The following is a 17,510-nucleotide window of genomic DNA, read 5'->3' on the forward strand; positions in this document are numbered from 1 at the left end:
TATTGTAAAGGAAATTTTGGAATGCAGGGGGAAAGTTTGACTAGATGACCTGATGATTAGAGCTGAAGGAAACCTTAGCAACTTTTTAGTCCCACCCCAATTTACAGATGAGGTGACTGAGATCCAAAGCAGCAAAGTGACTTTCCCAAGGCCCCAGATAATTGTTAGTAACTGAATTCCTAATCTAGTGTTCTGTCTGTTCCAAAACTCTATTTTAAAATAATTTTAGTAATTTCTCTCCCCAAAGTTAACATTCAGTCTCCCAGCTCTGATTGTGTAAGGTTTAGGTTCACTATACATTTCTTTAGCTTTACAATCTACAGCCAAGCATCTGGGGTACATTAAACACAACATTCTCTCTCAATTAGTCACTGTCCATTCAGTCTGGAAAGTGTACTCACTCACAGTCAGAGACCAAGATTCACCTGCCAAGCAAATGATTGCTGTATAACTTTAATGAAAGAAAAGGTGAGGCATGAATATTCACAAATAGGAATTTGCCTCTAAACAGAGTAAGGCATTGTACTCTCACCAAGGAATTGGGGGCAAAAATCACCCTGTTTTTGTCTTCTGATGGAAAGTTGAACATTTCACCTTTAGCATGACAAAATGAAGCTTGTGGGACTACTGAGTTATGTTTTAAGTAATAAGCAGTTCAAGGTATTTCAAAGATAAGAAATCCAGTTTCTCTCTGAATGCTCTCATACTTCTTATGATACAAAATGGCAGCTCACCTTTCCACTTCCATTTCAAATCACAGCTTACAAATTCATGGATCATAAGGTACAAAATAATATCTCATTCATGGTAGATTATAACATAGAGAAGTTAACTGACTTTCTCAATAGAAGCAGAAATCCAAACCAAGAATTTCAAACAATCTTTGCTAAGAGGGTTGGGGGAGGGGAACAAGGGAGGGAACGGAGAGAAAAGGAAAAGACAAAACCAGCTAAGGACAGAAAGGTGGTTGACCCTTTCATAGAAGAGTACTGAACTGTCAACTGTTCTAAAACAATGAAAAATAAGTAAAAGTAAATATATGTGAAATGTGGTTCTTTCTTAGAAATCTGTCTTGTCTAACAGCCTAGGGGCTGATTGAACCCACGAAAGTGTCCACCACTTAGTTTACTTTTCCTCCTTCTGTTTTGGTGGCTTTTCCTACAAGTTTCCAGGGATCTGTCTCATTAGCTACCATGCCATACCTAAAGTCTTTACCATCTCCAGTGCCCTGTGATTTTTTTTCTTTTAACCACTAGCTAGAGAGACTTGGCTATTGTTTGGAGGGCTGGAATCCCAAATAGTAGGCTGAAGAATTCCACTGATGATGCAACTAAGTGGTAATTAAAGCCATCTGCTAATGCCCAGGGGAATGCTTCTACAGTGTGCTTTCCCAGCAGGCTATGTATATTTTGTGGGGGTGGATGCACTGATTCTTTTATAAGCCCAAGACTAGCAGTGTTAAATTCCATTGATGTCTCCTCCCTTTTCTTTCTCACAGGTCTTTGTTCCAAGACTACAAGAGAAAGAGTCAGAGTTCTAAGTACCATGTTAAGAGCAAATTGTAAACTACTTCAGGAAAGAAGGCTTTCTTTTATACCCCAACATGTTTGTTCATACCAGTGCCTAAGTAGAACCCTGTGCCATAGACCTGTCCTGGAGAGAAGTTAGAGCTGGATATAAATAGATCTGAAAATCATCTGCATAGAAATGACATTGAACCCATGTGTGTATGTATGTGTGTGTGTGTGTGTGTGTGTGTGTGTGTGTGTTCATCCTTCGTTGCCAAAGAAGACCATGCCATCAGAGAAATGATGACATGACTTGCACTTGACTTTGTTATGAGTGAGGGAGGGCTGTACAGGTCACCAGCCTCACTTCTCCTCCAGAGCCATGTGAATCCAGTGACCAGATATTCATCAGGATGACTGGAGATGACCCAGGATAAGGCAGTTGGGGTTAAGTGACTTGCCCAAGGTCACACAGCTAGTGAGCATCAAATGTCTGAGGTGAGATTGGAACTCAGGTCCTCCTGACTCCTGCACAGATGCTCAATCCACTGCACAACCTAGCTGCCCTTAACTTATTAAGAACCTACTGTTTGCCACTATATGCTGGGGATATAGTCTATCAGAGTAGATAACATGTATACCTATTATAAATTAATACACAAAATATATACCAAATAAATACAAGACAACTCTAAAGTATAGGAAGGAACTAGAACCTGGAGGTTCATATTAAGCATTTTGTGGAAAGTGAGGTTTGAGTGGAATTTTGAAGGGAAAAAAAAGATTTCTAAGGAGAAGAGGGAATACATTCTAGGGATTGTGGCAGGGAGTGCCAACCAATGCAAAGGCATACAGGTAGGAGACAGAATACTGTGAATGAAGAACAGCAAGACGAGTATGGTTATACTGTAGAATGTAGGCTATTCTTAAAGGTGTTATTTTCTTTAGCATTTTTTGGGTCTCCTTTAGTAGCTGTTGACTCACTTTTCATGATTTTCTTGCATCTCATTTCTCTTCCTAATTTTTCCTCCACCTCTTACTTGATTTTCAAAATCCTTTTTGAGCTCTTCCATAGCCTGAAACCATTGTATATTTTTTTGGAGGTTTTGGATGTAGAAGTCTTGACTTTGATGTCTTCCTCTGATGGTATGTTTTGTTCTTCCTCATCCAAAAGAAAATACCTTCTCACAAGAAAATAAACTTCTATAGTCTTATTTTCCCTCCTTTTGGGGCATTTTCCCAGCCAGTTACTTGACTTTTGAGTCCTTTGTCAAGTGGAAGGTGTACTCTAGGGACCTGTAAGTTCTCAATTCTTCAAGGTGGCACAATCAAGGAAGAGGAATTTACTCCTCTTCTGGCCTGTGCTCTGGTCTGGGAGCAACCACAAGCACTCTTTTGTGCCTTGGAACTGTGAGTAGGGTTCCCTCTCGACAACCACCACCAGTTCCACCATGCCAGTGCTCCTCCTCATCCCAGGACTGCCACTCAGAACTGAGACTCAGATTGACTGCTCAATTCCCCTAGGGTCTTTAGGCCAAGGGGTCCAAAAGTGGCTGCTGCCACCCTGGGACTGGGGGTAGAGCCAGCCCAGGTTCCCTTCTCACCCAGGTGAAAGAGCTTTCTCCCTGACCTTTGAGCTGTCTTTGGCATTTGTGGGTTGAGAAATCTGGGAACCTCAGGTGCTACCCATGATTCTGCACCCTGAAACCTGCCTCAGTCCTGTCCATACTTCACCACACACCTAAGGCTGGGCTGTGCTCCACTCTGAGCCTGGTATGATAGACCTTTCCTGTTGGTCTTCCTGGCTGTCTTGGACTGGAAATCTCTTTCACTTTGTCGTTTTGTGGCTTCTCTTGCTCTAGTATTTGTTTAGTCATTTTTACCACTATTTTATAGGCTATGGTGGTAGAACTAGAGCAGGTCCATCTTTCTACTCCACTATTTTGGCTCCACCCCCTATTTTTTGTTTTAAAATGAGAAAAAAGCATCCTCTCTTACCCACATATATGTTGACATTTGAGCTTTTGCAAGGATGTGATTTGATTTCCATCTGAATCCATAGATTGATGACATGCTCAAACTCACAAATTCTTTATTTACTCCATTATTCCTGAGCCCAAGTTTACCTTCCTAGGTAAATATATGTACATATATTTACCTATATAGAGAGGTAAATATATATATATATATATATATATATATATATATATATGTATGTATGTATATATATAAATATAATATATGTATATAAATATAGATAAGTAAATATATGTACATATATTTGCCTATATGTAAATATATACACATATATATAATTACATATAAATGTAAAATATATTTACAGCTGGAAGGAACCCATTTTATAGATGAGGCAAACTGAAGGCTTAGACAAGTTAAGTGGCTTCCCCAAACGAGCCAACATTAAGTAAAAGAGGCAGAATTTCAACATAGGTCCTCTGATTCCAGAACCAGTGCCCTTTCCACTATACCACAGTGCCTCCTAGATGAACAAATTTACTTCATCCTTTAAATAATTAGGTTTTTTACCCTGCTTTGAGACACACCCTCTGGGCTTTTTATAAAGTCTATTTATTTTTGGCAATTTTACTCTGGATTTTTGGTTGTGTCTGCTAAGATCTAAAAGGATCAACTGCTCTAATATTAGAGCCAGCTGGCTCTTGCTTTTAAGACAAGTTTCCTTCAGAGGTGACAAGATTCTGTCTCTTTCCCTCATCAGTCCACATAAGGGAAGGGATATGGCAGCCAAAACTGGAGAGGAGGAGAACAAGGTGATGGCTTTGGATGACCTTCATAAAGCAGCCCGGGAAAATTCCCACAATGCCTGGCAGTTTGCTGGGCTGCTATTCTTTGAACTACTTGTAAAATAAAAATTACCCTCTTCCTCCTGAAGCAATCTAAGAAATCTTTTGTAGGATATACCAGTGGAGTTAAACTAAAATAGGAATGCGGCCAATAAAGCACACATAAGGATCCCCATGGGCTGTATATTGACTTAGAAAATCACATATTAATGTTATTTAGGTTTTGTTGTATTTTTTTATTGTATTAAATAATTCCTAATTAAATTTTAATCTGGTTCAAGTCACACTGGGGAGTTCCTCTGGGTGCACTGTTATAGATTTTTCTAAAATGTCTAAATATAAAAATAAATATGTTAGAATATCAAATATTTAATGTCTGATTTCTACATGTTCATCACTGAACAGCCAGTTACCACCATCTGTCCCTCTACCACATTAGCACTTAATTATGATGCCTAGCAGGAAGCTTTGCACGTGATTTGTTGAATCATTTTTTTAGTCATGTTCAACTCTTTATGACCCCATTTGATTTTCTTGGTGATGATAATGAAGTGGTTTGCCATTTCCTTTTCCAGCTCATTTTACAGATGAGGAAACTAAGGCAAACAGGATGAACTGACTTGCCCAGGGTTGCACAGTTAGTGTCTAAGGCTAGATTTAAACTCAGGAAGATGAGTCTTCCTAATTTCAGATCCAACTCTCCACTGTGCCAACTAGCTGCCCATATCTGGCATGTATTAAGTACTTAATGTTGGTTAATTAAATGTTGGTTAATTACTAAACTTGGAAGACCTGGGTTTGAAGCTTGCTGTCTTTATGAAAATCACCTAAGTAAATCACCTAACTTCTCTGATCTTCTATTTCTTTACCTGTAAAGTCAAACTACATGATCTATAAGGTCTCTTCTAGTTCTGTATTTATGATGTGAGGATCTTGTCAATTATTTTTCCTGTACGGTTTCCTCCAGTTTTTTTAATCGATCTTGTTAATCAGTTTTCCATAACTTCATCAGAAGTTTTATGAGTTCAAGAATCATGTTGTATAGTTTTGGTATAGCTTCTAATGCTGGGCTCAATAGATACTCAATAAATGGTGTTTGATTGATTGATTACTCTCATTGTCTACCCATGAGAGTCAGTCAGGTTCTGGGAGTCAATCCTTTCATCTCTCACAGCTCCCCTTTGTCTCCCAACTGTGAATCCTCTTTTAGCCAGCCTTCTTACTTCTTTCTATAATGAAGCAATCTGGCACAATCTGACCAGGAGCCACTGCCCCTGACATAATCCTAATCCAGCCTCCCCTCTCACCAGTTATTCTCACTACCCCCTTACTAATATTGTGTCACTGACAGCGGTGACTGAGAAAACTGAGATGGTAGAAATGTGGCTCAGAGGTGGAAAGACTATGAGGGGAAGAATGTTGATTCCTGAAACAGACTCTAACAAGTTCCCAGAAGAGAACAGAGGAGATTCCAGGAGGTATCCAAGGGATGCTGATGTCACTGACCTCCCTGCACAGTCATCAGCCAAAACCTTTACTGTTCTCTGTGCCCAAGTCCTCATGCAGCTCTCAGCACAAATAAGTACATAAAACTTCCCCAAGGACACACATAACAAAGATCACAGAGATGTACAGGGAAGACTCCCCAGGGACAACAGACATCAAGGCTGCATTGCTTTGTTACACAAGTCTTATTAATAATAGCACACATTTATGTCGTTCTTTTAGGTTTACAGAGCTCTCATTGTCTCACTTGATTTCCAAAATAGCCCTCTGAGGCGGGTGCTATTATTAGCATCCATTTACAGATGACGAAATTGAAGCTGAGAGATTAAATGTCTTGCCAGGATCATGCAACCAATGAGTGTCTGAGGCAAAATTTGAACTTTGATCTTTCTGATACCAAGCTCACCACTTTAGGCACAGCATCACCTAGCTGCCTCGTTAGACTTGTCTCTCCCAGCCTCTCTGTTCCACCCCACCCCACCCCATACCTTTCTTTTCTCTCTCAGCTCTGAAACTGCAATATAAGGCACCCTCACTCGGCTTTTCTTTTTTACTGTAGGTGGCCTCCCTAGGGACTATTGGCAGTGATTACTGCCTGTTTAACCCTTATAACTCAGATGATTTTCCTTCCTTATTGTGTTAACAAGGAGAAAAAAAAGGTCAAGGAGGAGGAAAAACAATAAAAATGATAAGGTTTATATAGTACTTTCGGATTTTTAGAGGATTTTGGAAACCTCATGAAATCAAAACAATTTATAGTCATATGAAAAAACGCTCTGAATTATTACTGATTAGAGAAATGCAAATTAAAACAACCCTGAGATCTCATTTTGCATCTACCAAATTGGCTAAAAATGATTGAAGGGGAAAGTGACAACTGTTGGAGGTGATGTGGAAAAACTGGAATGCAAATTCATTATTGGTGGAATTGTGAACTGATCGAACCATTTTGGAGAGCAATTTGGAATTATGAACAAATAGTTATTAAACTGCCTATGCTCTTTGACCCACCAATGCCACTACTAAGCCTATTTCCAAAAATAATTAGGGAAAAAAGAAAAGAATCTATATGTTATAAAATGTTTATAGCAGCTCTCTTTGTGGCAGCAAAGAACTGGAAATTGCAGGGATGCCTGTCAGTTGGGGAATGGCTGAACAAGTTGTGGTATATGATTGTGATGGAATACTGCTGTGCTGTAAGAAATGATGAGCTCAGTGGTCTTAGAAAGGCGTGAAAAGAGAAATGAGCAAAACCCAGAGAACACTGTATACAGTAATAACAATGTTGTTTTAAGGACAACTATGAGTGACTAAGTCATTTTGACTATTACAAATATCCAAATTAACTACAAAGGACATGTGAAGAAAAAAGCTATCTGCATCTAGAGAAAGAATTGATAAATAGAAGTATGTATAGAATAATTTTACATTTATAATATATAATAATGTATACATTACATTTTATTTAACACATACATACATATACATATAGGTATATGTATATATGTGTGTGTGCATGTATATACATATATACCTATTTGTGTCCAGTGGTAACCATCTCTAGGGTGGGAGAGGGAGGAAAGAAAAAAAGGAAATTTACATGATAACTTTATTACATATTTAAGAGGAATAGTAAGTTATACATAATAGATTTGCAGTTTCATGTGCAATCATCATTTTCATTATACTGTGCTATAGAAATGCTTGTTTTATTCCACAAATTAAAAATAAAATAAATACATATAAAAGGAAAAAAATGCGATTAAGGACATGGCTATGTTGTGACACTTTACAATAACTGATGTTTAGAATTACAACCAAAGGACTTCAAGAAGAAATCAATTGATGTTTGTTATACTTTGTTTCAGAAGGCAAAGAAGTAAATTTTTTGCTTCAGAACAAGTAAAATGGAAAAAATAATGTTCTGCCATTCAGAAGAGGGAGGGTTCTGTCATCTGGAAAATTCATTACAGGTCATATCTTAATTCCAAAATTGGAAAACATTTAACAAATAAATATAAATATATTAGAATATAAAAAAGAAATTGCATTTTATTCTTCCAACAACCCTGAGAGATACTATTATTAACCCCATTTTACAGTTGAGAAAATTGAGGTAAACAAAGGTTAAGTGACTCGCCCAATGAAAAAGTAAGGGAAGGAGAGTAAAGGAAGGGAAGTTAAACTTCAAATGAAGAGTGGGACAAGTTAATTTCTAAGGTTTCTTTCAGTTCTGAAACCTATAATTCTATGGTGGCCACCACAATGGTATCTTAAGGGAGTTAAAGTATAGGAATAACAGTATGTTTACTGAGAGTTCCTTTCAGAGTTTTACAATACTTTTCTCAATCCAAGACATCCCATTCCTGAACCACAGGAATTCTCCTATACATAGGCATCACCTTGTTCTATAATGATAGTTCCTGGAAAAGCTTTGTGCTGTTTGTTGTCCAGACATGGACAGTTAGGTGGTCCAGTGGATAAAGTACTTGGCCTGAAGTCAGGAAGACTCATCTTCCTGAATTCAGATATCGCTTCTGACATTTATTAGCTATGTGACCCTGGGTAAATCACTCGTCTTTTCCTCAGTTTCTTTATGTGTAAAATGAGCTAGAGAAGGAAATGGCAAAACACTCCAGTATCTTTGCCAAGAATACCCCCAATGGAGTCATATTATTTTTTACTTTCTGTATTTTTTGTGTGTTTTTTCCCCACTTTGGGTCTCTGTCTTCTTTCATAATATGAATAATATGGTGATATGTTTTGCATTATTGAACTTGTATACCAATATCAAATTGCTTACCATCTTGGGTGTGGGGGAGAGGTGAAGGAAAGAGAGAGGAAATTTGGAACTCAAAAAATGTTTTAAATCAATGTGAAAAATTGTCTTTACAGGTAAGTGGAGGAGAATAAAATATTATTTAAGAAAACATTGACCACAATTCCACTACTAGCTGCCATCTTCATCATCATCATTGCTATTCTAGGTCTAGCTTAATGTTGCTTTGTCTTGAAACTACATGTCTCTCCAGGAGAAGTAGGTATGAAGGATGGCTAGGCCATTAAATGTTAGAAATACCTTCCCAATTAGAGAAAAAGAGAAAGGCAGACAGAGTCAGGTTTGGAGTGGATACAACAGGTCTTGAGCAGTATGTTTCATAGACAAGATGTAACTTTTGAGTCAGAGCTTTGCCCTTTACTACCTGGAAAAGCACTTAGCCTTTCTCTGCCTCAGTTTCCTCATTTGGAAGGGATATGGCCTCTAGTCCAGGGTGTGCTGGAGCCAGGTCTAACTGGCTTGCAAGAACCAATTGTTAAATTACCAGTGTAAGCATTTACACCTTGGAAATTAGCAAATCAGGGCTTGATACATTGTTTTTCTGACTGTCTAGACTTAAGAAAGTAATACAGAAAATGTTAATAATACAGATTAATGCTTTTTTTTTTTTTTTTGGTGAGCCTGTTTTTAAATATTTACCAGCGTACCACTAAGTGACACGAGTCAGGAAGATTTGAGTTCAAATTTGGCCTCAGCCATTTACTAGCTGTGTGACCCTGAGCAAGTCACTTAACCTCTGTTTGCCCCAGTTTCCCCATTTTACAATGGGGATAATAATAGCATCCACTTCCCAAGATTGTTGTAAGGGTCAAATGAGATGATAATTGTAAAGGTTTAGGTATAGGACCTGGCACATAGTAAGAGGTTTACAAATGTTAGCATTTGTGGTTATTCTCCTAGGTCTAGATGAACAGTTCTATGACATGAAACCACAAGGCTTTTTGAAGGAAGCCGGTATGAAAAATGTCTGTGATATTAAATACGACAAAAACACTTTCCCCGTTAGAGACGCCAAAAGAGAAAAGCAAGACTGGACCACAGAACATCTTTTTGTAAATCTCTTGCTAAACAAAACTGAAGACCATTTCCTTATGCAGTAAAGGAGTTTCTTGTCCTAACTGTCTACTTCCTTCCTTCCTCTCATAATTATACTATTCTAAAGAACATTTGTGGAGCTAAATCCCAGGTCTGCTTTTGTTTCAAACTAGTGCTAATATCACAATAATTCAACAAAATTTGAAATCTTTCTATGTGAAGGTCCACAGTCTTCCACAAAGAGATTCTCTCAGAATGTTATAGATAGATTTCTCTCTATAGAATTGGACATGAGAAATCAATATGTAGAACCTCAGGCCTAAATAGCTAATATAGTAGAGAAATAAGGAATGCAGGATCATGGATTTCGAATTGAAAGGGAATTTAGAGGCCATCTACTCTAAATTTGTTCATTTTCCATATAAGGAAATTGAGTCCCAGGGAAATGGTGACTTTTCCAAGATGATATACTGAAAAGTGATAGTGATAATAATAAAAAAAAATTAAAATTTATGTAGCGTTTTAAAGTTTGTGAAGCACTTTAAAATTTTATTTCTTTTGATTCTCACAACAACCTTGTGAGGTAGGTGCTATTATTAGCCATGTTCTACATTTGAGGAAACCGAGGCAAACAGAGCTTCAGTGACTTACTGAGGATCACACAGCTCAATGTCAGAGGTAGAATTTGGTTCAGCTCTTCTTGATTCCAAATCCAGCATGCTATTTACTTCACTACCTATTTGGTAAATCTCAGAGATGGGATTGAATGCAGGTCCTCAAACTCCATTAGAGCTAGGGCTCTTTTTATTTTATCATGTTGCTTCTCTTGCTATTTCTTATAGCAAAATTACCATATATGTTATATTATTATATTTTGTATATTATTACATATTAAATATACAATATATATTACATAGATATACACATAATATAACAGAAGTATTACATTTTCAGACAAAAATCCATTTATTTGATTTGTGACCTCCATTAGAACAGGAACCATGTTTTACCTATCTCTGGTATCTTTCCATAATGCCTAGTACAGTGCTCTGCACATTTAATAAATCTGAGCTTTTAATAAATGATTGTTAAAATATTTGTTGATTACACTGTAGGAGCAGGAACTGGGTTGTTTTTTTTTCCCTTTCTTTGTATCCCCAGGACTTAGCATAGGGCTTGGCACACAGTAGGTGCTTAATAAATGTTTGTTGATTTGAATCATGTGATGCATGATACTGACATCCAGCTCTCTAAGATATTACAAATATCCAGACAGTTGTCATTCAGTTGTTTCAGTCATGTCCTATGCTAAATAAGAATATAAATACAAAAAAGAAGGCCAGTTGCTACCTGTAAGAGTTTACATTATAATGGGAGAAGCCACACAAAAGAGGAGGCAAAAAAGGTGAGGGAAGGTTTTGCAGAAGCATAATGGAGAGATTCAGAGGAGTGCAACTGGGTGAGGGGAAAATGGGATGATGGGAAGAATGCTGGATTTGGAGAGAACTTGAAATTAAGTCCCAGCTTTGCTCCTTAGAACCTATGTCATCTCGCCTCTCTGGGTCTGTTTCCTCACCTTTAAAATGAGTGAATTGAATAGATGACTCTCTGAGGCTTCTTTCACATCTAATTTTATGATTACATGAATCATTAATGACTGTTCTTTGAGTTTAATCATTCATCCAGTTCTGAACATGTCTATCCTGTTGTTTAGCCCATCTCTCTGCAACTTAACCACAAGGAGTATGTAAGTGGCTTTGTTCAATGTTTTGCTGAAATCTATGTAAAAGGTTCCTATAGCATCTTCCTAGGAGATCTACAAGTCATTTTCTGTTAAAAAGGGAAATGAGGCTAGTCTGACATGACCTCTTCTTGTTGGTTCTTTGCTATTGCTTACTGCCTTTTCCAGTTATTCAGTCTTCAGTCCAACACTCTGATAGAAGGGATCACCTCTCCTGGATTGATTGTGTCTGCAATTGGACTGTCCTTGCATTCCTATCATGTAAACCCCATCAAACTGGCCCCCGATTCTACCTCTAACATTTTTGTCCCAGGTAAAAGAGTTCCTAAATTATAGCTCTTGCCATTTTCTCCTAAGCAGTTCAAAATTAATGAAAATTCACCATTTTATTGCCTTTCACCCTTCGGTCTGTCAAGTTTTCATCTATCATTATTTGAGTCTCGATTTGCCCATAAAGTATTCAAGCTACCCTTTCTGTCCCCAACTTCTTGGTAGCAGAGATGTCCCTGACCCTCCTACTGATGTCCAAGAAATCAGTACTTCCATGTGAATTATTAGTAAGCTTCAAGAAATCCTACCTCTGCCTCCTTTTCTCTAGTTATTTTCTTCTAACATCCTACCTTCACAGACCAGGAACTCTTTTTTTCTTTTTCAGATATTTTTCTTCTTTTTTTCCCCCTTGAAGCACTTCTATTTTTTCAAGGAACTTGAATTCTTAAAACCCAAAGCATCCAGAGATAAGTATGGTTTCCTCCCAGAGTACCATAAAATGGGAATGCTTGTTTGTTTTTACTGGCATGATTACTTGAGATCTCAGAAAAGTAAAGGAAAATGAGCTGAGGTCATTTGGTTTACAGATTATATAAAGTGTCCATTAGCTTTGTCTGCAAAAGGTTGAGGTCTCATCTAAATACCATGAGCTATATTTCAGGAGCTCTGAACATCCATTTGCCCTTTCACTTAACTCCTGGGAGTCAAAGGAGTGCAGCTTTGATAAAGGCTTGACAGGTCAATAAGTATGGCCATCTAGGTTCATGTGCTTTTCTCTTTTTCTTTCCCAGAAAATCAACCAGCTTTGGGGTCAGGAATCTCTTCTGGGAATCACACAGAATCTACCTCAAGTGCATCCTGAAAGTGAAGCAGGCTGAAAATGACAAGCAGGATCTGACCAAAATGAATCCATACCATTCAAGGGTGACAATCAAGAAAGGAAATCCTTGGTCACAATTCTATGAAAGAGCAAAACTTTCTAGGCAACTTTAGATACAGATAGAGAGTCATCAACTCATCCAGGAAGAGCAATAGCACATATCTGGGGAACTGACGTTTAAAGACAAACTTGGTCTAGTGTACTGTGTATGTAACTGTGTATGTAATTCTGGTTGCTAACAATTTGGGAGGGGAGGGACATTTATTAAATACTGTCATAGTGAGTAGTGAAGGTTACTAGGGAGGCAAGATGCTTGGCAGAAAGTTGGAAGAAGGATTCATAGAGCATGGAGGTGAGACTGGAGATCAGACTAAAGATTTTATTGGTACAGAGTGAGTTCATCCTGTACTCAGCTGTGAAATCAATGTTCCTAAAGAAAAGGTCTGATCACATCAGCACTCCAGTAAACTCCAGTGACTCTATTACTTCCAGGATAAAAAGAAATGCTAACTTTCCAGTCTTCTTACACCCTACCCCTTTCCATGTCCTCTGCAATCTCAGGATATCAACCTCCTTGTTGTTCTTTATGCAAGACATTCCACCTTCTACAAGAAGTCTTTCTTGATTTCTTTAATGCTCAACCTTCCCACTGAGCTGATCTCTAATTCATCCCGTATATATACATGGATTGTACACAATTGCATGTTGTCTCCCCATTAGACTGCCCCTTGAGAGCAGGGACTGTTTTTTGCCCCTTTTATTTATCCTGAGGGTTTATACAATGACTGGTAGGTACTTACTGTTTCTTAACAATGAAACTCCCTTTTCTAAGGCAGATCAGCATTTTCTCTCCCTCAAGTAGCCTAAAGAATTGAGAGATTAAGTGACTTCCCTAGGTTCCCAAGGAAATTATGTGTCAGGGACAAGACTCAAGGTGACTCTCTACTATACCAAACTGCCTCAGTCAGGAGATAATATCAAGAAATGGTCCCAATCTTCTAGAAGAGCTCCTTGGTAGTACTGGGATAAAGCTGCAACCTTTTCTCAATGTACCAGAGTTCCACATTCTCCCCACTAGCAGGGGCACTGTAATTGAATTTCAGGAGGCCAAAGAACTCTACCCTGGAGACATGAGCAGAAAGAACATGGAAAAGAATAGTTGTAGGCAAAAAACATGAATTCAAATTCCAGTTCTAATATTTCCTAGCTGTGTGGACCTCACACAGGTCATTTCACTTTTCTGAGCCTCAGTTTCTTTATCTGCCAAATGGGACTTTCATTGTCTTACCAGGTTGTTTATGAGGATCACACAAGAGAATGACTCATGAGAAAAGACACTATTTATAATAAAGCGCTATATAAGGTTTTTATAAAAGTCATAATTTGGACAGGATGATAGTCCCATGATGTCAAAATTTAGAGGAATTGGACACACTTGCAGTTTTTTGATGGTGTAGAAACAGCTGAACTTAGCACCTGATTAGCGAGAATAGTTGGTTAGTTGTTGTCCTTCATTCTCAGATGACCAAAATGACATCACCATGATAAAGTGAGATTTCAGTGTGTCCAGCTGTGGCTGATCAGAAAAATATGAGCTCAGAAAGCTCTACTACAGATTGGGCACAGATAGTCCGTGTGAATATTTGGGGTGGTTACTCCAAATTTGCACATCCTAGGTTTTCTTTGTGCTGTTTCAATTCTGCTTTGCTCATAGAGGATGGCATCTTTTCTGATGTGGGCACACCATGCTGAGCGGTCCTGTTATAGTGTCTTCCAGGTTCCCCAATCAAATCCAAAGTTCTTGAGAGTATCCTTGTATTGTTTCTTCTGTCCACCATGTGATTGCCTGCCCCATGCGAGTCCTCCATAAAATAGTCTTTTTGGCAAGTGTACATTTTGCATTTCAACAACATGGCCAGCCCAATGGAGTTGCACTCTCTGAAGCATAGTTTGAAGCTTGGCAGTTCAGCTCGAGCAAGGACTTCAGTGTCTGGCACCTTATCCTGCCAGGTGATCTTCAGAATCTTCCTAAGACAGTTCAAATGGAAGCAATTCAGTTCCTTGGCATGGTACTGGTAGACTGTCCATGTTTCACAGGCATACAACAAAGAGGTCAGCACAATGGCTCTGTAGACCTTCAGTTTGGTAGTCAGTCTGATAGCTCTTCTCTCCCAAACTTTTCTTCGGAGCCTCCCAAACACTGAGCTAGCTCTGACAGGGCGTACATCAAACTCACTGTCAATGTGTACTTCCCTGGAAAGTATACTACCAAGGTAAGTGAACTTATCCACAGCATTCAAAACTTCTCCATTTGTTGCAACTGATGGTTCCACATATGGATGATGTGATGGTGGCTGATAGAGCACCTGTGTTTTCTTGGGTGTTAATTATTAGACCAAAATTAGCACAGGTAGCAGAGAATTGATCCATACTTTGTTGTATTGCAGCTTCAGAGGCTGCGCTGAGTGCACAATCATCTGCAAACAGAAAATCATGCACCAACACTCCCTCCACTTTGGTCTTGGCTTGTAGCCTTTTCAAATTGAAGAACTTACCATCAGTATGGTAGTTGACTTTGATGCCTTATTCATCCTCATTGAAAGCATTTGACAACGTAGCTGAAAGCATCATGCTAAAAAGCATGAGTGCAAGCACACAGCCCTGTTTCACTCCACTGGTGACTGGGAAGGCACAAGAGCTTTGTCCTTTATCCAGAACCCGAGCAAACATGCCATCATGAAATTGACGTATGATGCTGATGAATTTCTCTGGGCAATGATATTTTGACATAATTTTCCATAAACCCTCATGACTAACAGTGTCGAATGCCTTGATCAGATCTACAAACGTTGTATACAGACGTCTGTTCTGTTCCTGGCATTTCTCCTGGAGTTGTCAGGCAGCAAACACCATATTGAGTGCCCTTTATGAAGCCACACTGGCTCTCAGGTATATGACCATCTTCGAGGTGAAGGATCAGCCTATTAAGGAGGACTCTAGCAAGAATTTTACCAGCAGTAACTGAGAGAGAGAGAGTCCCCTGTGATTATTCACTTTACCTTTATAGAGATGGACAATGGAGCAAGAACAATTAAAATAGGAAACATTCTGAGAGCAGGCTTTCTGCCCCACCCCTTCCTGCCCAAGTGAGGCCCCCAGCTCTATTCTACCCACTTCTTCAAGCAATCAGACAATCAGAAAGTATTCATGAAGTATCTGTTATATGTCCAGCACTGTGCTAGGTGCCAGGGGTAGAAAAACATGAAACAGCTCTTACCCTGAAAAAGCTTACACTGTGTTGGGAGCCGCAATATGTACAAAGACCGCTACATACAAATATATACAAAATAGTTACCAGATGATTTTGTGTATGTGTGTGGGGGGGAGGGGGGTGTAGGTGGGGGAGGCTAGCAGCTGGGAAGGTACTGCAGTGAAGGCCTCAAGTAGAAGGTGGTCCTTGAGCTCAGCCAGGCCAAGCCCTACTTGGTCATAGTTTGGACCCTGATTGGCTCAGAGTGAATGTAAACAGCATCTGTTTCTGTTTTGGCCAGAAACCCTGAGGGGGTTTTTTTGGACTAGGTAAAAGAGACCATTCTCTATTTTATTTCTTACCCAGCCTTAAACACTAAATGGGTACTGCCTCTGTCAAACTGAGACCTGGGAAAGACCTTAGCTTGGAAAGGCCAAGGTCCCCCACTGCATCCAGTCACCCTGATCTATATCTGGTCACTGGACCCAAATGGCTCTGGAGGAGAAAGTGAGCCTCCCTCCCTTAAATCCAATTCTCCTGTGTGTCATGGCACACCTCCCCGATGCCATGACCCTCTTTGAAAATGAAGGAAAAGCCACAACAAGAGGAATATATGGATTTTAAGAGGCAGAGGAGAAGAGAGAACCAGTCACTGGGGACAGCCAATGTAAGGGCATAGGGACAAAAGAAGGTGCATGAGGAAGGTTAATTTAGTCAACTGAATTCCCGAAGGAAAATAATACGTAATAAAGCTATAAAGAAATTTTGGGGCAAACATGTAAAGAGCTTTAAATGACAGAAGAGTTTGTAGTTGATGCTAAAGGTAATAGGAGGGTGCTGAAGTCTATTGATACAGTCCCTACCCTCAAAGAGCTTATATTCCACTGGGAGTGACAGTTTGTACAAATATAGCTACATACAAAATACATGCAAAATAGTTACCAGGTGATTGGTGTGTGTGTGTATGTGTGTGTGTGTGTGTGTGTGTGTGAGAGAGAGAGAGAGAGAGAGACTTGTAGTTTGGGGGAGTGAATCACTTTAGTAGATGTATGGAAAATGGATAAAAGTGAAGAGAAGCTTGAGGCAGAGCTACTGATCAGGAGAGTATTACCATAGCATGGCCAAAAGATGAGAGGACACAGTTAGGGTCATGTGTGTATGTAGAGAAAAGAGAATGGAAGTGAGAGATGTTGTGGAAGGAGAACTGAAACACTTGGCAATTGTTTGGATACATGTGTGGGGTGTATGTTATATACATATATAAATATATAAAATGTGTGTTTATATATGTATTGTGTATATATGTGTGTGTACATATATATTATATATGTATACATATGTGTATGATGAGTAGATTGAGGAACTGGAAGTTTAGGGTGTTGGAGAAAACACCCATGTCTTTCTAACATAAAGGAAGGAATGGGGATAGAAAAGAAGATTGTGACCTAAGCACTGAATGTATTGAGAATGGAGAGAGAATGATCTGACAGTTGGTAGATTACAGCCACCAGGATATGGATTAGATGATAAATGAGAATTGACTGAATTTCAATGCAAGAGAAATTGTTGAGTGAAAATTGAGGGATGGGAGGAGAGGAGAGGAGGTTCTGGAAATGATGGTGGAATGTGCCAACTCCATTCTGTCCTAGGGTGTCCTTC

At 38.9% G+C, this 17,510-nt stretch overlaps 1 protein-coding gene across 1 annotated transcript in view; it reads left to right on the forward strand.

Moving 5' to 3' along the window:
• The window catches only part of SUSD1 (sushi domain containing 1), a 311,600-nt gene extending 294,337 nt beyond the window's left edge, over positions 1 to 17,263 (forward strand). The window contains exon 17 of the mRNA XM_072598065.1: positions 12,513 to 17,263. Within this exon, the coding sequence (XP_072454166.1) occupies position 12,513 (1 nt within the window). The 3' untranslated portion in view covers positions 12,514 to 17,263. The remainder of the gene's footprint in view (positions 1 to 12,512) is intronic.
• The last annotated feature ends 247 nt before the right edge of the window (positions 17,264 to 17,510 follow it).

The sequence above is a fragment of the Notamacropus eugenii genome, chromosome 3, assembly GCF_028372415.1.
Source record: "Notamacropus eugenii isolate mMacEug1 chromosome 3, mMacEug1.pri_v2, whole genome shotgun sequence".
Lineage (NCBI taxonomy): Eukaryota > Metazoa > Chordata > Mammalia > Diprotodontia > Macropodidae > Notamacropus > Notamacropus eugenii.